Source organism: Calidris pugnax, unplaced genomic scaffold (genome assembly GCF_001431845.1).
Source record: "Calidris pugnax isolate Ruff unplaced genomic scaffold, ASM143184v1 scaffold27, whole genome shotgun sequence".
Lineage (NCBI taxonomy): Eukaryota > Metazoa > Chordata > Aves > Charadriiformes > Scolopacidae > Calidris > Calidris pugnax.
In genome coordinates, this window is record NW_015090893.1 from 16,595,007 (window position 1) to 16,618,520 (window position 23,514).

Here is a 23,514-nt window from a genome sequence, read left to right on the forward strand (position 1 = left end):
GGAGCCCTGGGGCTGCGGGTGGGACTCAGACAACCACGGTGCTGCCAGCAACAGCAGCCTCCGGCTGACCCCCCGACTGGAAAAATTGAGGGGGGAGGAAATGAGGTTGAGATCCGTCGCAGCATGGTGTAATGCTGACTGCTACCCAGCCCCAGACAAAAAAATCACCTACAGAGATTGTCCAGCAGCTGCCCCGGGCAATAAACCCATTGGGTAAATTGGTGATTGGTTGCAAGCAGTTTGCAAACTCTGGATAACTCTCCTAGGTGGGATGAACTGGGAATGACACCAACAGATTCCAAGGGTCTTGCTAGGAATTAGCTAAAATACAACTCTAACTAAACTAAAGGGGATACAGAACTCAAGTGTGAGATTGGCCTCCAGCTGTGCTGAGGTGGGACACAGCAGCCTTCCCGAAGGTCAAACCAAACCAGCACCTGTGTGGGGCAGCTGCCAGGATCTCCTGAGCTTTGGACCTCCAACAACACGGGTTGCGAAAGCCCAAGCACAAGTTCTTCTCGCTGGCCTGGTGGTTGGGGCACCAGCCACTGACTCAGAAGATCCTGCTTGTATTTCCTCGTCTGCGTGTCCTTGGGCTACCCAGAAACACTTGAAAGGGATGCTGTGAGAATGAGGACGGCACTGACTCTCAGGCGCTTACGCTCGGTGATAATGGGAGATATTTTGGTGATGAAAACAGAGATGGGACACATCCAGAAGGAATGGGGAAGGAAATCCTGGCTCCAGCAGCAGGGATGGGGCGTGCAGAGCTCATCTCGGCTGCCCCACGGAGGCAGGTCCCAGATGAGGATGATGGTCTGAAACCTTCACAAAGAGGATCTGGGGGGGTTTCTGGGATGGACAGACTCCCCCTGCCTCCGACTTACAGGCTACATGGGAAGGGGCAGACTGGGAATTGCTGGCACAGAGGATGTGCAGCCAGGGGATGGCTTCCCAGTATCACCAGCCCACCGCACAGATGGATGCATGGGGACTACTCCAGTGCCAACCGTGGCCTCCACGCAGGGATATAACCAGCTCATCCCTTGGGTGAGCTGCTCCTGCATTGCTTAAGGCTTTCCAGGCTCACGCTGAGACCCTGGAGGCACCTCAGGAGGGGCTTTGTGCTCCAAAAGGCATCTGCAAAGGCAGTGTGGAGAAAGGTGCGTCCGGTCGCCTTCACAGGGGACACAGAAATCTGCAGGTTTCCTCTGGAGATTCGGAAATCTGCCATTAGCTGAGCTTTTAAGAGGTTTATTTCGTTAACTCTTCATATTTTTCTGCTGAGTTTCTCATGCTCTGGTGGCTGCCAAGCAATGTGCTGGCTGGAAGAAAACCAGGATGTGCCTGGGTATCTCTTACACCGGACCTAAGACCTCTCCATCAGCGTCCCTGTCAGCAGAACGTGGCCTCCGGGTTCAGAGCAGGGATAATTCAGCAGGTGTCCAGCCAAGAGCATCCTCAATACCCCATGGTTTTAGCAATGATGTTGACTTGGCGAAGCTGATGTCTCTGGGGCAGTTTGGATCACTCTTGGGTGGAGTTTGGATCACTCTTGGGTGGAGGCCTTTGCCCAAATCACCCCCGTTGATTTTGTGCCTCTGTTTTTGCGCTGATTTCTCAGCTCTGATGGACCCCAAATCCCTTCCCAAATGTGCTGTGACACAAAACTCTCCATTTGCTCACTTTTACATTGAAATCAAGACCAGGTTTGAGCAGAGGCCTGGGTGATCTGGGCAGACGTTCAAAGATCCCATTGTGCTAACGGAAGGTTGAGAAAAGTTTGATTTTACACTCCTCTTGCCAGTAACCCAGAAGAACGATGGGCTGGGGTGAATTCCTGTGCACCTACCTATATTTTACAGCTCAGGGCTTAACCTCTACCTACCGTACTTTCCTCCGTAGCCTCATGAGCTAATTGACGTGTCCTGGACTCACACAGGAACCCAAAGAGCCAAAGTGTGTGGCAACCACACAACGTGTGGCTACGGACACACACACATAACAATCCAGTTAGCTGTCAGACCCCGATCCTGTTTAGTCAAAATATTTCCTGTTTCAAGCATTTATTTTCTCAAAATGACAACCTGACAACAGTTTGGGTATGAGTCAAAGGAAAGATTACTTTCCATTTTCTGGTTGACTCTTACGCATCACCTCGGGTCTGGTCTCAAGCTCCAGGACAGCTTGTAGAGAGAACCAAGCACCCTTCATCAGCGGGGTTGGCACTTTCGATATCGAACTCCTCTCAACCAGGATTACAAAGCATCGCCCATAAGCTAAATAAACTCCCACTGCTCAGCAACGCCCCGGTTGACCAAAGCTGTTGACTCTTCCCATGGATTTGGGACCAGCCTTGACCTCAGTGGTCTCCACCACCATCCCCATCCCACCACGCCGATCCCCCGGCGGTGCCATTACCTTGTTTCTGGTTGATGTCGGCGGGCAAGTGGGGCGAGTGGGAGCCATGGCTGAAATGGTCGTTGCTGTAGGGGATAAGCGGGGTGAGGGGGTGGACTCCGTGGGACGGCTGCACGACAGGAACTTTGTTGGACTGCAAGAGACAAGGAGGGAGAGGGCTCAGATGGCATCGGGATCCGTGAACAAGGAGGGACGGTGCCCTTTGCAAGTCCCATCATTGCAAGCGAGGCTGGGAATTACTAAAAATCCCCTGTGACTCTCAAGGGCAAGGCAGAAAATGCCCTTATCTACTTAAATAAACACTACAGCATCCTGCAAGAAAAATCCATCAACCAAGCAAGTGACAACAGCCAACGTCGACTGCAGGGGTGGGTGGAAAACAGCCCAGATCAACGTGACGGTTTCAAAATTCAGAAGAAAATTTTTTCATTCATTTCCAGCACCTTTTATTCCAAGATGAATGCTACAAGCGTCTTACCCAAGGCACCGCTCTTGTTTTCTGCCGTTTTTTTTTTTCTACCACAGGGTCTAAATCTGGACTTTCACATCCTGCACATTCACTCCGAAAGCCACGCTCGGGCTTTCCTGCCCCCGGGCTCTCGAGCAGGGAGAGCCATGGTGACAGCAAGGCCTTTGAGAACATGACGTGGCCACCAGCGAGCCCTTGGGCTGAAATCCCTCTTGGTCCCAACTCCAGCGCTGGGAGAAGGACCAGAAGGAGCGGAGACAGTGCTGGGGATGTGACAAACCCAGGAAAATTGAGCAAAGAAAAGCATCTCCTCTTGCATCTCCTCCTGGTTACGAGGAGGCCGTCGGAGCCCAACATCTTTGTAAAAGGCGCCTTTTTTTTGGTGAAGGAGCAGGGAGTAGTTGTGCGTGTTGGAGCAGAGAGAGGGGAAACTGTTCAAAAGAGCTGCACTAAGGAAAACACACACACACACACACACACAAACACACGCTGCCGTCTCCCTCCCGCCAGCTCCTCGCCTCCAGCGTCTCGAGCTGCTCCCTACATGCCCGGTTTCGCCCATGGTTGCCTTTAAACCCAAACTGACTTTGCCTTGGTGGTTGGAATGTTAGGATTTATCCCAGATGAATCCAGAAAGAGGAACAGGCCTGAGAGCACCCCAAAATGGGGAGATAAGGAGAACGGAGCAGGTAAAGCAGCCCCCCAGGGGCTAGGAGCTGGGAATTGCTAGCCAGACCTCTTGTGTCCCACCAGAACATCTACAGATGATTTGCTGCTGGACTTTTGACAAGTCATTTACCGTCTCTGGACTTGATTCACTGGTGCCTTCCACTTTGGTCATGGTTTTGCTCAGGCAGAGTGAGCACAAAACACCAGTGGGGTTTGGTGGAGGTGGCGCAGCCGGAGCCGATGGCTCTGGAGAACCTGTCCTGGACCTGTCCTGGACCTGTCCCTGCTGCTCCGAGCTGCATCCACGGATGCCCGAGAGGCTCTGGGGCAAGTCCTGTGTTTTGCATCCCTGCTCCCAGGAGGAAACCCACGAAGCGGAAAGGAAAACAGCCTGATGGAGACGCCGCTTTACATCTGCCTTTCCCACAAAGATTTGCTCATGCAAATAAAAGCCAGGAGGCACGCAGGTTTGCATCTAAGAATGAACGAAACCCCAAATTCCTGACTCCTACCAGGTGTGGATTTACTGCGTGCAGCGGGATACTGGTAACACAACCCCCCTCCCCAGCACAGACTGGTGTGGTACCGGCGTTCCAGTTGGGAGCGGTGCTGGGCTGGCTCCCACTTAGTTAAACACACGTTGGGAGCGCTGAGCTTCTACTATTCTTGCCCATGAAATGAGATGAAGAATAGCTTTTCAGCAATATTTCTAAAATTAGCTACAGTTTAGCTTATTTCAGAGCCAGAAAGCCTAAATCTGGGATGCGCAGTTCTATGGGTACGTTTGAACGCGACACCGGGGCAGAAGGAGCTCGATCCTGAGCTGTTTTGAAAACGTCAACTCCAGCATTTCTGCTGTTCAAGGTGGGGCAGGTCTCTCCTTCCCTCGCCCAAAGCACAGCAGCAGCCACCAGCCAGCCTTAGAGACCACCAGCCAGCCTTAGGGATCACCAGCCAGCCTTAGGGATCACCAGCCAGCCTTAGGGATCACCAGCCAGCCTTAGGGATCACCAGCCAGCCTTAGGGATCACCAGCCAGCCTTAGGGATCACCAGCCAGCCTTAGGGATCACCAGCCAGCCTTAGGGATCACCAGCCAGCCTTAGGGATCACCAGCCAGCCTTAGGGATCACCAGCCAGCCTTAGGGATCACCAGCCAGCCTTAGGGATCACCAGCCAGCCTTAGGGATCACCAGCCAGCCTTAGGGATCACCAGCCAGCCTTAGGGATCACCAGCCAGCCTTAGGGATCACCAGCCAGCCTTAGGGATCACCAGCCAGCCTTAGGGATCACCAGCCAGCCTTAGGGATCACCAGCCAGCCTTAGGGATCACCAGCCAGCCTTAGGGATCACCAGCCAGCCTTAGGGATCACCAGCCAGCCTTAGGGATCACCAGCCAGCCTTAGGGATCACCAGCCAGCCTTAGGGATCACCAGCCAGCCTTAGGGATCACCAGCCAGCCTTAGGGATCACCAGCCAGCCTTAGGGATCACCAGCCAGCCTTAGGGATCACCAGCCAGCCTTAGAGGCCACCAGCCAGCCTTAGAGACTACCACCCAGCCTCGCTGCCCGGCAGCTGGGGACACCACTCGGAGCCGTGACAGAGGACACAGACCATGACAAAGGCAGGTGAACAGTCCTGATGCCAATCCCCAGGACACCTCAACAGCAAAAGGCACTGAGCCCGGGTGGTTCCAGCAAAGGCAGGAGCTGCTCTTCTTCCCCATGGAAGCAGGAGATGGGAACTTGGTGGTACAACCGGCTGCAGCTCAGTTGTTCACATTTTCCATCAGTTCAGATGGGAAACAAGATGTTACACCAGGAAGAAGAGCTGGCTGTTCCCGTGTCCCTTCTACTTTTGCACTTGCCTTGCTGAAAAACTTCCCTCCTACTTTTTAAAGTCATAGAATCATACAATGGTTTGGGTTGGAAGGGACCTTAAAGATCATCACGTTCCACCCCCCTGCCCTGGGCACGGACACCTCTCACCAGACCAGGTCCAACTTGCCCTTGAACCCCTCCAGGGATGGGGCAGCCCCAGCTTCAGAAAGATGTGGTGGGGAAGGATGCTCAGGAGGGAGGGATGACAAAAATTTCTGCAAGAGGCTATTCATTCCCCTCCCGCTTCCCCAACCTGAGAGTTTGTTACAGGAACCCATGTCCCAAATGGAACCAACCAAGGGAAGAAGGAAACGTTGCACAAAGATCTGGAGAGAAACAGAGACGACTCCTTTAAGTGTTATCCCCTGGTTTAAACAGCACAGCTCCTAATGTCTGTGGTCCATGGCCATCTCCATGGCTCCTGGTCTTCACCAGACGTGCTGTGGCTGCCACACACATCTTTGCTGTGAAATCATACCTCCTTTATAGAAATCTCTGTGCCAGAGAAACAGTACCGATTCCTCTTTTTTACAAGGTTTAGATTTGACTTCTGAAATCAGCTGCAGCGGGTGAACCCTGAAGAGGCTTTTCAAAGCCAGAACCTATCAGCTGACAAGGTCTTATGCCATAAAATTAACCCGACGTAAATGTTTTCTGCCTGTTTTCTGCCGAGTGGAATGATTTAACCCAAGGGTCTGGTGTCCTCTCAGCAGGTCCCCTGGGAGGGTGCGGGGTGGTGCTGGTGGGGACATCACGGGGACCTTCTGTGGTTTTGGTGAAGCATCATCCTGCGTCTCCTCCCCGAAGCCCTGTTTTGAGACAGCTCAGGGCAGCAGCGACAGAGCTACTGGCCACCGAAATAACGCCACTGGTGCCAACCCCGAGTCCCCCCAGGTCACCTCCCGTCCTTCAGCAGCCACGGGGGGGACACGAAAGGGCTCTGGGGACAGCTTTCTCTCTCCTCTCCCAGCACAGCCCTTTGAGGGCAGGTCGGGGAATGAGCTGTGCAGCCCCCACCTCGTACAGAAATGAAAAGGCGCATTTACAGCAACACCAGAGCGGTATTTCCAGAGGGGATGGAGCGGCAGATCGGGGTTCGAAAGCCCTGGGAGGAGGGGAGGGGGGCTTTTTTCCCTTCTCAAATTTGCTAAATTCAAATTCTAAATGCCCACCTCCCCAGCGAGCGGTGGCCACTCAGGTCCCCCCAACCCTTGGGCTGCAGTTGATGCCGCTCGGCGCCAGGGCAGGCACCGACCCCCCAGTGGCATTAATCAGCCCCCACCAACCTCTCTGAAAATAATTAATAAAAAAAAAACCCCGACTGTGAGGGAAGAAGCTCCCACGCTGAAGCCAAGAAGCAGCGACTTTAATAACTTAGAGGTAATTGGGCGAGCGAAGAGAAAACACCGTCGCGTTCGTGATTAAGAAAGACTAATTGTTGGCAAGGCAAAAATTAGGAGACCTCACCGCTCCCCGCCTGGGTGTCTGATTGTGACAGCAGCTCCAGGCCAGCCAGAAAACCCCCTTTTTGCTGAGCAAGCACAAACCTGGCAGGTCTTTCACGGGAGGATCACCCTCCTGGTTGGAGGAGCTGCAATGAGACTCATCTCCCAGTTGCCCCATCAGGGCAGAGCATCCTTTGCTCCCACCCCTCGTGCCCAGCAAGGGGTTATCCAAGTTTGCCAGCGTTCAGAACGATGAAGGAGGTTATTATTTTAAACAAAATACGGGTTTTTCATTAGAAAACGGCGAGAGATCGCAATCAAACCCTTTCGGGAAAGCACCTCGTGTTTGCAAGTATTTTGACTCATTTTTTTAAGACTGATCTATTTATTCGTAACATGCTAAAAATGAGTAGTTTTGCCGTGCCGGTTTGACAGAGGATTCTTCTTTTAAACCCTAAAGCTAATCTTAGCAAAATGTAGCACGGACGGTCAAAAGTCAAAATTTGAGTGAAACGATCAAACCCCAAAATTTTCCCCGGCTGGCAAAACCCTTTGGGTTTTTAGCTCTGTGAAAATATTGGAAAAAATTGTAAAGAATTTTTTTTTTTTCGGCTTGGACCAGTTTAGGAAAAGAAACAAATGAAAAAAAACCCAAGAGAAGGGAATGTATTTTAACCTGTGAAAACTATTCCTTGCTCCTGCTGAAAGCAGCTGTTAAAAGCAGGGGTGGTGACACCAAACTGCCTGGATCCCTGCATCCCGCTGGGATGGCACCGCTGCTTCCGTGGATGGGAATGTTTCTAATTAATTTTCTGCTACAAGACAATTTTTAAATCAAGCAGCTTAATTCTACTGCTCCTGACAGCAGTTGGTGCCCAGTTCAGTGAAGAAGGTTTTGTTCATTGTCATGGGGACTGCACCGAGCACCCAGGATGGGTCCTCACACCTGACCTGCACCATGGGAATTATTTAAAGCATTTAAGAAGAGGAAACTCGTCTGCAAAAATTCAGATTACAGCAGCCAAATACAGGAGCTCATCAGACAAGGCTGATTTTGATCTGCCCCTCTGCACAAAGGCAGAACACATCCTTCCTAGGAATATCCCCTTCTCGGTTTTGATGACTATTATTTCGAGAGTTTTTACATTTTTTTCCCCCAAATTTTGAAAAAAAAACCCAAACCTAAGTGAAAAGCTGGCTTTTTTATATAGTTTGTTTTTAAGGCAAAGTCACAGAGATGATGCTGTGTGGTAGGAAAGGAACTTGTATTGTACAGATTTCCCATATGTTTGAAATAATAGAACGAATTTAAGAAATTGCTCTCACTTTATAAAAGCCAGCCCTAAGCCCCCAGGGGAGGAGGCAAGTCCGAATGTGCTGCATCCCCTTCCTGCAAACCCAGGGCATCATTCCCAGCACCACCCGCCTCCCCTCTCCGAGTGGGGAAAAACTCTACTCGAGTTTCTTCCACGGGATTTCTGGGCATTTTAATCCTGCCCTGATACTTCTGTATGTTTTGTTGGTTTTTTTTTCACATGATATTTTAACAAACAGCCACTCTGCAATGAGAAGCTGGGGGCTTGCGGATGAGCCAGCTGGGGCTTCATCGAGGGAAAGTGGCTTCGTTTTTTGGGCTCCAGCTGAGAAAAACTTCTGTGGAGTCAGCATCGGAGAGGCGGGGGGCTCCCAGCGTGTGGGGACCCCCAAGGGGTCTCACAGGCATAGGGACCCTACAGGCATAGGGGACTTTAGGCACATAAGGGACTTGAAACACACGGGGGGCTGCAGGCATCGTGGGTGCTGCAAACACGGGGGGTTCTCGTGCACATGTGGGGTGCCCTCTGCAGAGGGGACCCCACGCACACAGGGGAACCCGTGCACATAGGGGATTCCTCACAAATAGGGGACCCCTCGAACACAGGGGACCCCCTGCAAACAGCGGATCCCAATCACAGTGGGGACCCCTTGCACATAGGGGACTCCTCACATACAGGGCACCCCATGCACAAAGGGGTCTCCTCACACACAGGGGACCCCTTGCACATAGGCGCCCTGCTACTTCTGTATGCTTTGGTTTTTGTTTTTTTTTTTACATGATATTTTAACAAACAGCCACTCTGCAATGAGAAGCTGGGGGCTTGCGGATGAGCCAGCTGGGGCTTCATCGAGGGAAAGTGGCTTTGTTTTTTGGGCTCCAGCTGAGAAAAACTTCTGTGGAGTCAGCATCGGAGAGGCGGGGGGCTCCCAGCGTGTGGGGACCCCCAAGGGGTCTCACAGGCATAGGGACCCTACAGGCATAGGGGACTTTAGGCACATAAGGGACTTGAAACACACGGGGGGCTGCAGGCATCGTGGGTGCTGCAAACACGGGGGGTTCTCGTGCACATGTGGGGTGCCCTCTGCAGAGGGGACCCCACGCACACAGGGGAACCCGTGCACATAGGGGATTCCTCACAAATAGGGGACCCCTCGAACACAGGGGACCCCCTGCAAACAGCGGATCCCAATCACAGTGGGGACCCCTTGCACATAGGGGACTCCTCACATACAGGGCACCCCATGCACAAAGGGGTCTCCTCACACACAGGGGACCCCTTGCACATAGGGGACCCTTGCATATAGGGGACCCCGTGCACAAAGGGGTCTCCTCACACACAGGGGACCCCTGAACATAGGGGTCTCCTCGCACAGAGGGGACCTCCTGCCCATAGGGGACTCCTTGCACATAGGGGACCCATGCATATAGGGGACCCCGTGCACCAAGGGGTCTCCTCACACACAGGGGACCCCTGAACATAGGGGACCCCCCCCCCACAGGGGACCCTACAGGCCAGGGAACAGGGACAGACGGTCAGGACCGTGCCTGCAAGGGGTGCTGTGCTCCCCAAGAAGGATAAGAGGGTGCTGCCTGCCTTGCACAAACCTCAGCTCCCAACATACCCCACCAGTGCCAAAACATTGTCCGACCCCCCAGACAGCCCAAATCCCTCTGAATCAGCCCCAAACCAAGCAGAACAGGGAGGAGCCAGTCAGAAAACCCCGCACTGCGAGAGCCCCCGTCCGTCCTAGCAGCCCCTCCCCGGATGCAGAGGAGTTTGGAGGGAGAAGCGAGCCCCCAAACCCATCTGGGATGCCCGGAGCCGGGTGTCCCCATCCCTTTGGGGCTGTGCTGGCCCTGATGGCACGAAGGACCCCGGCAGGCGGGGAGATGGCTGTGGTTTCCAGCCTCGCCGGGGAGCCGGGCCGCGGTGAGGCGAGATTAGTCACGTCACTTTCAAATTTTCCCACATCGACGGCCCCAAAAATAGAGAAACGAAAAAGCCATGGGCCAGCCCGGAGGTGGCCACCTGTGGGGAGAGGGGTCTGGCCGAGGGTGATGGCAGCTCTTGTGCCACGCTGGCGGCTGTCACCATCACGGCAGAGGGGGTTTGGCAGCCCCAGAGCCCCATCCCTGCAGTTTTGCCTTGTGTCTGGACACCGGGAGCATCCCCCCGGCTCGGAGCCGGCGGATGGAGGGGAGGGATGCAGGACAGGATGCTCGGGGGCCTGAAAGCCCTTTGAGGGGGGCTGCACTCCGGCCCCGAGTCACCCCAAAACGTGTTGGCTTCGACGTCACTTCTCAGAGAGGGCGAGATGAGTCGACGCGCCGGCGATGAAAAACAAAACCTACCAAGTTTTGCTGCTGCTGATTCAATGAGGAATTCATTCCTTTTCACTGCAAAATTAGTCATCGCCCCACAGAGAGAAAGGTATAAGGTCAGGCTGCACCGAGCACGCACCGCTGCTGGGGAAGGGACCTGTTACCCGAGGGGGGGTGCTGTGCTTTGTGCTCTTTATCCAACAATCAATCCAAATCAGGGAATTATTAGGGACGTTATGGGGTGCATCCCGCAGCGCTGGAGGGCTGGCAGAGCAGCTCTGCCCCTCGGGGTCCTCGGGGACCCGTAGCCCATGACTCAAACCCAGCCCTGCACAGTTTCAGGGAACCTCCGAGTGCTGATACCATCTCCCAGCCCGGGGTCCCAGCGGGTGTCAGCAGACACCTTCCCCCCCCTCGTCTCCCCGCGGTCTTGCACCAGGAGATGCTGTGATAAAAGCACCACCCCAAAATACCCAGTTGCAGAGCGTTTTGGGCTCTGGCTGCAGGCGCCGGGGCCGGAGCAGCCGGCGGGCGAAGGCAGCGTCGACTCATTTCTCATCTCGCCTCGCTTTTTTTTTTTTCTTTCTTTTTTTCTCTTTTCTCACTTTTGCTGCAGTCGCATCGCCCCAGCCCGCTGCCGCGGGGGGAAAGGAAACAGGGAAAGTTAAAGCCACCCACACTGGGGTGCTGCCCTCACCCGGCCCTGCGCCCCGGCCGGCAAAACCGAATTTTGGCAGGAGCCAAAATCAGCATCATCTGATGCTGATGAAGCAGCATCATCTCCCCAGCCCCAGCTGGGTCTGGCCATTGCCCTCAGCACCACCAAGGGTTCCTCCAGGGACCAGAAGACCACATCTCCCATGACCACAAAATCCCCCGCTGCCCCGTGCACCCCATCTCTGGCTGGCCCAGAAGTGCTTACAAGCAGCAGTCAAACAAAGGGGAAAGTAATAATTAGCAGCTATTAATTCCTGCATCAATTCTGCGTATGAAATGCAGCAAGGAGCTGATGGGTTTAGGATACACACTCCTGACACCATCTCGCACGACGTCCTTGTCTCTAAGTTGGAGAGACATGGATTTAATGATGGACCACTCGATGGACAAGGAACTCAAAGAGCTGTGGTCAATGCCTCGATGTCCACGTGGAGACCAGTGAGGAGTGGTGTTCCCCAGGGGTCAGTGCTGTTTAACATCTCTGTTGGTGACAGGGACAGTGGGATCGAGTGCACCCTCAGCAAGTTTGCTGATGACACCGTTTGACACGCAGGAGGGAAGGGATGCTGGAGGGATTCTGCCCCTCTGCTCCCCTCTGGGGAGACACCCCCCAGTGCTGCCTCCAGCTCTGGGGCCACCAACACCAGAAGGACGTGGAGCTGTTGGAGAGGGGCCAGAGGAAGCCCTGGAGATGCTGGGAGGGCTGGAGCCCCTCTGCTGGGAGTGGGGGCTGAGAGTTGGGGGGGCTCAGCCAGGAGAAGAGAAGGCTCCGGAGAGACCTTCAAGCCCCTTCCAGTCCCTCAAGGGGCTCCAGGAGAGATGGGGAGGGACTCCTGATCAGGGAGGGGAGCCCTAGGAGAAGGGGGAAGGGTTTGACACTGAAAGAGGGGAGACTCAGGTTAGAGATAAGGAAGGAATTGTTTGGTGTGAGGGTGGTGAGAGCCTGGCCCAGGTTGCCCAGAGAAGCTGTGGCTGCCCCATCCCTGGAGGGGTTCAAGGCCAGGTTGGAGGGGGCTTGGAGCCACCTGGTCTGGTGGGAGGTGTCCCTGCCCAGGGCAGGGGGTGGCACTGGGTGATCTTTAAGGTCCCTTCCAACCCAACCCATTCTCTGATTCCATACACATTGCACACACAGGCAAATACTGTCCTTGCTCAGGTTTTCAGCCCCGCAAATCTATATTTTGTGGATAATGGAGCATTGAGGGATATCCCTCAACTCTTCCCTCTGATTTCTTTCAGCTTCTTTAAAACCTGGCTCTGCTTCGAAAATGCTAACGAGGCACCTGAGCCGTCCTTCTCTTTCTTCCACATGGAAGGGGATGTGCTCGCCTCAGGGCCAAAACTCAGCTCCTGGGACACTGACTCTCCCTAACGACTTGGGATGTGGATCATCCCCAGCGAGTTGGGATTCGGATGGGATGTGGATCACAGCAGCTCAGGGGACACTGGTGGCTCCCAGGGGACAAGTGTCTCAGCCTTTAACACCTTCCATGCCCCAGCCCTCAGAGAGGTGGCCAAGCTCCGGACACAAGGTGGATGAAATACAGGGAAAGGATTTAAAAAACCTTTTAAAAAAGTTCCCAGTGACCTCCTGTGCTGTTGGTGGTTTCTGTTTTTAAGCAATGATGGTTATTATTTTTAAGTTAAACTCTGCAGGGGAAATAGCTGAGCTTTTCGCCGTTTACGGGCACAGGAAGAGCCGTTTCACTTCTCAAGTATTTATCTACTAAGAGAAAGATGTAGGTGGTTCTTTGTGAAAAAAAAAAAAGTAAAAGAATAAGAAAAAAGAAAAAGAAAAGAAAAAGGAAAAAGAAAAAAAAAAAGAACAAAAAAAGGCATGGAAAAATAAAGATCAGAAGTCCCTCCCAGAGGTTTCTCTCTTATGGTGACAGGGGGCAAGCACGGAGGGTACACCCCATACCCTGAAAAATCAAGTTTTGGCATCACTGCCCAGTGTTTACAGCTGAAAAGCCACCTCACTCCAGAGAAGCCTCCTCAGCCCTGCAGAAAGTCCCCTTGTGCTGTACTGGGGAAACGCTGCTGCTGTGACACTAAAAGCAGCCTCACCATCCTGCATCTGCTCTGGAGGGGACAGAAACATCCCCCCACCTCCCACCAAAGGGCGACGGCAACATTTGGCTTCATAAGAACAAACACCAGGGCAATATAACCGGGGGGGCTGCACCACGACACCAAATCCCAGCTATTTTCTCCCAAATGACGGCGACATTTGGCTTCATGGGAACAAACACCACGGCAATATAACCAGGGGGGCTGCACCGTGACACCAAATCCCAGCTATTTTCTCCCAAATGCCAGAGCAATATAACGGCGGGGCTGCATTTTCCCCAACACCCCAAGCTTTTTCCCCAGTTCTGCAACCCCCCCTCCCTGGTTATCCCCCCTCTCGTCTTCGGGGCTACGGAGAAACCAAAATCTCTGCCCCCTCCGTGCGAGGCAGTTCTGCGAATTTGAATCAAAAGCTGCAAAGCCCTGGAGTTACCGGTAAGACTCTGAGCGAGAAGGCACCCGCTTGACCCGCGGGGGCTGATAATATCTGACCTCCTTTAGTTCCCTCCGCTTCTCAAAGCCCAGCCCTCGCTCTGATACCCGGAATTCATCAGGAAAATGTCCAAGAGGAGGGCAAGGGAGGAAAGTGAAATAAAAATATAACACACAGCCCAGGTTTGCCCTTCTGTAAGGCTCCAGGTAGCGTTTCCAAAAGGACTGGAGGTATCACCCGGCACCGGGACCGGCTGGACCTCGGGGTGCCAAGGCTTGGGGACACAGGGAGGGTTGGCACTGCAAGAGCCACATCCCCATCTCAGCCACCAGCATCTCGGAGGGATTTTCACCAGTTTTGCCAAACTATTTGCAACCCCCAGCCCTGGCCGGGCGCTGAGCCCCAGTGGCTTTGATGCCGGATCGTCACATCCCTCCCCGCCGAGGACGCGCTGCAGCAGCAGATGGAAAATCCCGTCAGATTTCTCATTTCTGGGTGCATTTCCCGGCGGATCAGCCCAATAGGAACCCCCCCCAGATGTCAGAGCCGTGCCAGTTTCTGGAGGCTAATAAATGTTTGCTTACACGTGCCCTGGGCATCAGGAGATGGCTCCCGGCTGCTCGGCGGGATTTTTTCTTTCCATTTAAAACAAAAACAAAACCAACCCCATGCACTTGAAAGAACAGTAAAGGGGAGTTAACAAAAAACACCAAACACACCAAAAAACTCTGATGTGATTTAAGGCGTTTCGATTCTCCCAACATCAGAGGGGGCGAAACCTGCCCCTTCGTGCTGCAGCGCTGCTGGGGTGCAACGGCCACCCTGGGGGACACCGTCCTGCTGCTGTCACCCCAGGATCTATCCCTGTCTCTAGGCTTGGGATGGGGTGGCTGACAGCCCCTCCTGGCAGGAACTATGCTTCTTTTCTTATTATTTTATTTTATTTCATTTCATTTCATTTCATTTCATTTCATTTCATTTCATTTCATTTCATTCTATTCTATTCTATTCTATTCTATTCTATTCTATTCTATTCTATTCTATTCTATTCTATTCTAATTTATTTTATTCTATTTTATTTTAATTGTAATTTTAATTTTTTTTTATTTTATTTTGGTTTATGTTATGTTATTTCTTCCATTCCATTCCATTCCTTTCCATTCCATTCCATTTCTACCTTCTAGTCTCAAAGCCCAGCTTCAGGGGCGACCTCACCATGCGAGAACATCACTGGTTGACAAAACAAACCCCAACAACTAAGTGTCTCGCCCCATCTGAAAGCAAACCCCCAACACCCATGAAAAAATAGTAGTAATAACAGTAATAATAACAACAATAATAACGACACCGTAACGCTGCTGACTTGCTTGGTGAGAGCTTTCCCCCATCGCCGAGCGCTCGCACAGCGTGGGGTGACCCCCAGAGAAGAGGTTTGACCCTCTCAGACGTGGCCGTGCCCAAGCACACACCACTGGTTAATTAACGGAGAAGACGATACGACTGGGGACCATCATTTGTAGTAGTTATTGTTGTTCCTGGGTACACATTTCCCTGCCACGGCCAAATCCTTCAGGTGTCAAGAACATCTCCACCATGAATGGCCACGAGAAGATGAACGGTGGTTGCTCCCAGTCTCCTCCAATGTCTCCCCCAGACCCCTCCACAGCACCAGGAGGGCACGATGTTGCTCCCACCCCATCACTGATGTTTCCCACCAGCTGTGAAGCCCAAGGGGCTGGAGCCGGGGCCATCCCTCCCCATCCCACTCCCCAAAACCCAGCGGGGACCCCCAGAAGAGCTGCCGCTGCCCAGCCCACAGCCGCCCCCCCCGTTATCCTAATCTGCGCTCGCTCTTATTTCCCAGTTCTCTTGATAAAGGGCTCTCTGGAGGACGTGGAGGGAAGATAATCCCCCCCCCGGAGCCGGAGGGATGCTTTATTGACACCCTGCAGCTGTAAGGCGATAGCAGCTTTCCTTGTTGCTCACTTTCAAGGGTGACATGTTTACAAAGAATGCTACAGCCGCTAATCCGGGATGATACCCTGTGTCTGCCTGGGAGAAATCCTCATTTTCTTGATAGGAGGAATTAGTTCCTTTAATGCTTAATACCCCTTTTTTTCTCCCCCCCCTCTCTGAACGCAAGCAAGTGTTATTGTGCGGAGCGGAATAAACATTTTAATTAAAATGTGGACTTTATCTTCCAGTCGAATTCGTATCCCCCGACGATACGTCAAACTCCGCTTTCCCATTTTGAATCTTCTTCTGATCTCTTAATGCGAATGGCTGAATTAAAACCTGGGCTCGGTGGATTTGCATATAATTAGAGAGCAAGGGAAATTAATAGGGAATTGAATGGTTTTCTCCTCTGCCCATCTGATGTTTTTACCAGATTAAAAAGAGTTGATTTTTTTTAATGACTGTAAAAATGTATTCAATGTTATTTAACCTTTTTTTGTTGGGGGGGTGGAAGCAGACAGACTAAAGAAACAAACTTATACATATGATAATGAACGCCTCCTATCGTGGGAAGCAAATTTCATTGTACTTAGGATTAGAAAGGAATCCTAATTAATCTTGTCCTGCCACTTGACTTCTAGAAGTTCCTTAAATGTTACCTCCAATGAAATGCAAAACAAGGAGCAGTTTAAAGGCTCAGTTAATCCTCGCCCACAGCGGTGGCCATGGGTGGCACCTGGCTGAGGGCCACCACATTTGGGACTGAGTGGCCTGATCTTGGCACGTGAGCTGGCCTCAGACTGAAGGGGAACAGGCAGCTCTGCTGCCTAAATTTCCTAATTCCCCACAACGAACTAGGTAACGAGATGGCAGACCAAGAGAGATGGGATGCACCAAGTACCACAGCAAGCCCTGACTCCGTACAGGCATCTCTGCTGTTCTTTTATCAGCTTTTTTGTTCAGTATTGTCTAAATAGCCTACTTAGCAATAACTATTAGGCTCGTTTTCAGGATGGGACTCAAGGTACAGGATGGGAATAAAGGAGGAGACTCCATCCCTGTGCCATCCCCCATGCCTTGATTTCATCTTCTCTCCACTCATGATGCTACAGATTACCTACCCTGCTGGTATTAAGTCATATACATATTTTAACTCGGCTCTCGTCATGTGTCATCAAATCCTGTTTTTCAGGTATTGAGATTCACAGATTTAATTGCATAAGATTTTACTACGAGAGTGGATGGTCATGAGATTATTTTCATCTTTGAGTCTCGGTATGGAAAGCAGTTTGGAGAGAGCTGGTTTCCAAAACTCAGACTTGGCTGAAAGTCTCATTTCCTAAATATACGGCTAAATACAGTGCAAGGAAGTGCTGCAAAGGGGGATTACAGCTTGGACTAGTAATGAAACACGGCACACCTTAATGCTAATTATTAATTCTGTGAATTCTGCTAGGATTCATTTCTTCCAAGAGCTCCAGTAAGTTTTTGACTCCGGCTTTATGAGAATTCACAGCGACCGTGAACGACAGCCCGGGAATAACCTGGTTAGTACAGACTTGAAAAAACCTTCACTTCGAAACCAGAGACCATGCAAAAAATATCTGGTCTTGGATTTCATTTTAACCCAGGCCGATCAAAAGTTCACGAGGCAGGACTGATCAAAGGCTTCAGGTTGAAAAAAAAAAATAATATGAGAAAGTCACAATTTTCATATGGTTTTGATGAGAAAAATAATTGATGAAACTTTGCTCTTTCAACTTGGTTTTGCTTTGAGTTTGGGGCTCCTCTGAATACAAGAAGCAACGGGCGCAAACCCACAAGGATTGAAATCTTAGTGCACTTTTAATAGTCTAGTTCTTACTGTGGGAGCTCGCCACCTGCTCCAGGACCGCACGGGGTCCCAAATTTTAAGCAATGGTATTTATTTTTCTCAGAAAAACCAAGCCATGAGAACCACAGCTCTTTGCAGGGCGCACTTTCACCGAAGCTTTGTTGGGGAAAGTTTAGGTCCAGGACAGAGTTTTGAGCCACATTTGATGCACTCCCCCTCCTGAGAAGCGGAAGACCCAGAGACACCAGAAGCCCTGATCATCCTGAATTTTTCATTTAATTTTCATGCTCTATCAGATTGCAACAGCAATCTACTGGATGGTGATGCTTTATGTGACCACAAAGAGGGTCCCGGTGGCCCGACCCTGACCAGGGAGAGCAGCCAGAACGTGGTGGCTGGTGGTGAGTGTCCCTTCCCGTCACCACAAATCTCAGATATCACAATTTCATCCCGCTGGTGAAAGGGAAAAACGTTAAAACACCAACTTTTCTGGCTGAGGTCAGACTTGTTTTCCAAACCAGCTCGCCCTGCCCCGCGGTCAGCTGCCACACGGAACTCCGTGGAAAAAAAGGAGTTTCCAGAAATGTTAAACAAAGCAGAACTGAGCAAACAGCAGGGTGTTTGTACAGCCGGTCCCATGCCAGGCAGTGACCAGGGCTGCGGGCAGTGGCTGTGTCCCAGTCATCCCCAGACACCGCTGGTGCTCAGCTCTCTGCAAGGTCTACCTCTGCCCATGCTGGACCATGACACCCTAGAGATGCCACCGGGACCTTGGTGACACCAGAAGCGTCCCCAAGGTGACTGTTTTCATCTCAGCAGGTCATTCTGGGGGATTTGCCAGGTGGAGGGTGGTTTCTTTGCTCCTGCTGGGGGTCACCATGGGCTTCAGCCCTCTTTGACGTGGGCAAATCCTTGGGGATTCCATGGAGGCACTTGCTGATTTGGGTCCTATTCTGTGCCTGCTGTTGCCAGGGAATGCAAACGGATTGACCCCAACTGCCGCAGCATTTACACCCATCCAGATGAAAAGCAGAATTCAAGAAGAAAGAAGAAGAGATGATAATCCAGGGTACCATCAGTAGATCAAGCTTCTGGCACAGACTTTTTTCCTAACCAGATAATTAGCTAATTTAACCCACTACCAGGGCTCAGCTATTTTAACTGTAGGTCATTTTGCAACACAGGCCTTTTTTTTTTTTTTTTTTTTCTAACTTTGTAATGCCCTCTGTTCTATTACAGTAATTGACAGCAGTAGTTGCTGAATGATGAGATTGAGGTTACACAGAACATCAATTATACTAAAAAAAAATACATATCTACCACACCTACATGCACACAACCCCCAGATGCCTACAGTGCAATTTTTTTAGCTTAGGTATTATTTAGGGCCTGAGCTGGAAGTCTGTCTGTCCCACATCTGCTTTCTGGAAGCCTGGGAATGAAAAGACTCCTCTTGCTATCAGGACAATCATCACAGGCAAAAAAAAAATATCCTCGCTTCAGGACATTACTGCATGATCAAATCCTATACCAGTATTTCATTTTTTAAAGTAAAAGTGCTCTTCAGAACCAGTGGATTGTACATTTGCTGAAAAATCCAATTAAAACACTATTTCCATTGGGTTAGGATTTACATTTTTCCTGTAAAGTTTGCAATTAAAAAAATAAACCCATCTATCTTATGGCCATCATCTAAGCTCCTTTGAATGCAAAAGGTAAAAACCATATAGATTATAAAGGATTACGCTTTTTCACACCTCTCTTGGTTTTAACTCAGGTGCTACCCAGAGAAAGCAATTTCTTCTTAAAACACACGCTTAATGTAATATCTTCCCTTTAATTTTTTTTTTTTTTTTGGCTGGCTCTCTCTCTACTCTTTCAGGATGTAAAGCAGCCTGGGACTTTCTGAAGAAATAAATCCCCAAAAGCAGCCAAGCCCCAACCCATGAGGATTTAGAAGGAAATTCCATCCCAGAACAGGGGAGTCTGTAAATTCCCAGCTGAAGTGTTTGGGGTGATGCTCCCAGGGGCAGAACAACCTCCTCGTAGGTTCAGGCTGCAGTTCCAAATGGCTTTTAGCAGAAGCTTAACAACTCACATATGAGATTTACAGGATAGAAAATAAGGTTCAATCCACGCCAAAGTCAGGGAGGGTTTTCCCACTGATTTATCCCACCCCAGGCCAAAGACCTGCTGTTATCTCCAGCACTTTCAGGCGCTCGTTCAGGTTTTGAGAGGCTGTAAAATTGGGAAATGCTAGACCTGGGAGATTCCAGGAGTTTTCACCCGCTGCATTTTCTTTCTGTAAACATGCATGAAGAAGGGAAGGTTGTTTTTAAGCTGTCAGGGCAGGCAGATGCCGCCAGGCCAGAAGCACGGTGTAGGGGGAAGAAGAAAATCTCTCTCACGCTGCGAGTTTAACAACAGCAGGAAATTTCAGGCTGCTGTCGAGCTCCGTTGAGCGTTTTAGCACCTCCTGCTCCCACTCGAATGGACTCATCTCAGGAACCCACTGCTCTTGGGGTGCTCCCACCAACCTTCCCAGCTCCCGGTTTGGCAGCAGAGACGCCCCGATCCCGGTTCCCAGCCCCACCACATCAAAGGCGCCGGGTTTGAGGGTGGGTTCGGGGGCTGTGGGCTCAGCAAAAGGCCACCTCACTCCATCTCCCGTTATCTCCGGGGCTCGGGGTTCCTGCCAGAGCCACCCCAAGCTCCCCGCAAGATAAATACTTGTTTGTTGTGTCAGGGGGAGAGCGGTGACACGGCCCCGTGCGACGCTGCCTGGAGTCGATCTCTCTTATCTTCACATCTCTCCGGCTGCTTCGTGCTCGTACGGGGCTATATTCAGACCAAGAGTTTAACAGCAATTGCATTTTTCAACTGTAAAGTGTGTTTTTTTTTAGGGCGGAGACCCGTTTATCTCCTGCATCGGAACAAGATCGAGCTCAGCAGACCGGCTTCTGGTTGTGATCTTCACCACACAAACAGCCATTATCGCTCCTAACAGGAGGTTTTATGTAAAATATCTCTATACATTTTATACAATAGCAGAAGAACAACTACCAGTTATTGACCAAGCTCTCAGTGGCATTTCCCTGTCTGTTTGCTGAGCCCAGAGAGAGGAGAAATTACCAAAGAACTGAGGCTAACGAGTATTTTTCCTTAATTTGTCTTTATGAGAGTGGACTTTGCCAACTGATTTCAACAAGGGCATCGTCCTGCGCTCTACAGCCATGAGCATGAAGCTTTATGACGATTAAAAATTGGGCAGAAAGAGCATAAAGAGGTGTACACACACACAGGGCAGTGGCAATAAATCACCTGGGGGTCATGGACACGGCACGGTGACACCCCCCCAGCAGCACAACCCCAGTACAAGGCTCACCACGACCCCATGCCAGGAGGTGACACAAAGACAAGGTCTCGATGTCATGGCAGGGATATATTGACTGATGCATTGATGGAAAGGATGGCATGTCATTTGTGGGTGAGGGTGCTGGGGACACCCCCATTGCTCTGGGGACAGTGATTTGGCCACGAGGCCAAATTCCCGCTGAGGCTTCACCAACATCAACGCAACGGCGACGTGGAGACCACCAGGTCCTGGGGACCCCGTGGAGAAAACAAAGGAGAGAAGCCAAGAGAACACCTTCTGGCGTGGGGTCACTCGAATCACCACCCCAGCCCTGAGCCCCCCCACTCGTCTCCAGGGGGGCAGCGTGGGAGGGAGCAGCAGAGCATCAGGCACAGGGTAGGACCTGCAAACGTCCCATTGGGAAGGGATGAAGAGATGCCCTGTGCCCCCCAACAGGCTGCTGGGCACCCCCACATCACCCCATCAGCCCCCCTTGAACTACACACGACGGTACCGCAAAGCACAGGGGGAGCCCCCCCAGCCCTCCTCGTTAATCCTCAGGCTCGTTAGGTTATCAGGACCCAGCTATCCCCATTAAACACAATCCGCTTGCGTGCTCCTTTTTTTTTTTAAAAAAAAAAAAGTATTAATATTTTAAATTACTATAATTTGTGCTGGGGACTAATAAATCATAATTATTCAGCAGAAAACAAATTGTAGCGTGGAATTTAATCCCTCATATCTGCTCTATCTACTACAAACTCGCTACCAGTGATTTAAGAAGGAGCTACCTGGCAATCAGAGATTACACCAGTTAGTTAGGTTTTTTTTTATTTTCATTTTCCATTGGGTATTATTATCTGGATACCTGCAGTGCCTCCCTTCTCGCCCAACGTGCCCTAAGCTGCGCTGGCTGCAATGACATCTGCTGGTGGCTACAAACCTTCTCAGCTGGTCCAGGAACTTTTGTAGGTAAGAGAAATAGCTACCTGCTTCTGCACTTTTGGGGTTTTTTTGTTGTTTGGGTTTTTTTTGAAGAGAAATAGCTACATGCTCCTGCGTTTTTGTTTTTTTTTTTTTTTCCCCAGCTCATTGCAGAGCTATGGAATGGTACTTATGTGAAAAAGAAGAATCGTGCTCTATCTGAACAAGCTCAAGAGGTAAAATTCACTGACCCACCAGCACTGCTCTGGAACTTCTTGGTGGTTTCTTTAAAAAGCCCAAGTGCCACAGTTAAAAAAGGAAGGGCGGGTTTCACCCTAATGGAAGAGTCGGGGTAATTACAAGTTACGGGATCACGGCGAAATCCAGAGCAAAGAAAGGCATTTCCAGTGGCAGATCTCCAGCAGTTTCAAGGAAAGATAACCTCAGCTCTGTCTCTGGGTGGCAAAGACGTGCGTTGGACACAAGGGCAAAGGAACACAGGGACTTGAGTTTTGTAGGACTAGAAAACATTTTCCTTTTTCTTGCTCTGGGGGTCTGCTAAAGCACATCCCCATCTCCCAGTGCGGCTGGAGCAACCCCACTGCTGCTGGGCATGTTGCTTCCCAAAGCCCTGGAGCACCCAAGGAACCCAGAAGATGCTTCCAACAGGAAAAGGCTGTGCCTGGCCAGTAAATGTGCCACCAAGGCTATGGGGCAGCGGGACAGTCTCAGCTGCCCATCGGTCCCGGGGTGCTGGTGGGGCGCCCGCGATGCTGAGAGCTTCCTGAGGTGCCACACTGTGCACTGGGGGTCCAAACTTCGTTAAAAAAATTACCTCCTAGGGTTTGGGTCTCACAGAAAGTTAATGATCTTTATGCTAACGGCCAAGGATAAGCAGCCTTCCAGTATCTGAAGGGGGCCTACAAGAAAGTTGGGGAGGGACTTTTTACAAGGGCATGTAGTGATAGGACAAGGAGTAATGGCTTCAATCTGAAAGAGAGGAGATTGGGATGAGATCTCAGGAAGAACTTCTTTGGTGAGAGGGTGGTGAGAGCCTGGCCCAGGTTGCCCAGAGAAGCTGTGGCTGCCCCATCCCTGGAGGGGTTCAAGGGCAGGTTGGAGGGGGCTTGGAGCAACCTGCTCTGGTGGGAGGTGTCCCTGCCCAGGGCAGGGGGTTGGAACTGGATGACCTTTAAGGTCCCTTCCAACCCAAACCATTCTATGACAAGTCAACCCTGGCTCTCTTTGCATCAGGGTTCCTGCTACCAAACCTGAGGTGCGGAGGGAGCGCAGAGGAGGAGACAACACCACCAAAGCCAATGCATTTCAAAATCCGGAGACACATTGCAGATGCCAATACGTAAAGGAATTTGTCATAAACAATCCTTCAAATTGGCCAGCAGTCACGGAGGGTGGTGGTTGATGGTGTCTTTTTGCTGAGACTGGATTCCTCGTGCTTCCGCACCACAGACCTGAACGCTGATTGCAACACCCCGGCCCCAACCAGGGCAAGAAGAGCTGGCACCCAGGCAGGACACGTCAGGAAGTATTTAGAGTCATCCCTGTTGCCTGGGATTTTTTGCTAGAAGGTACATTACTAGAAGAAAACCACTGTAATAGGACTTTATACAAAAAGCTAGTCCCCAGAGCAGAGAGAAGGGAATATAGATACCACCACTGCTCTACATAAGGGAAATACTTC

General features: G+C 51.1%; 1 protein-coding gene across 1 annotated transcript in view; it reads right to left on the bottom strand.

The window, feature by feature from the left end:
* The window catches only part of TCF7 (transcription factor 7 (T-cell specific, HMG-box)), a 74,106-nt gene that overhangs the window by 17,889 nt on the left and 32,703 nt on the right, over nt 1–23,514 (bottom strand). The window contains exon 3 of the mRNA XM_014948007.1: nt 2,422–2,554. Coding sequence (XP_014803493.1) covers nt 2,422–2,554 — 133 coding nt within the window. The remainder of the gene's footprint in view (nt 1–2,421; nt 2,555–23,514) is intronic.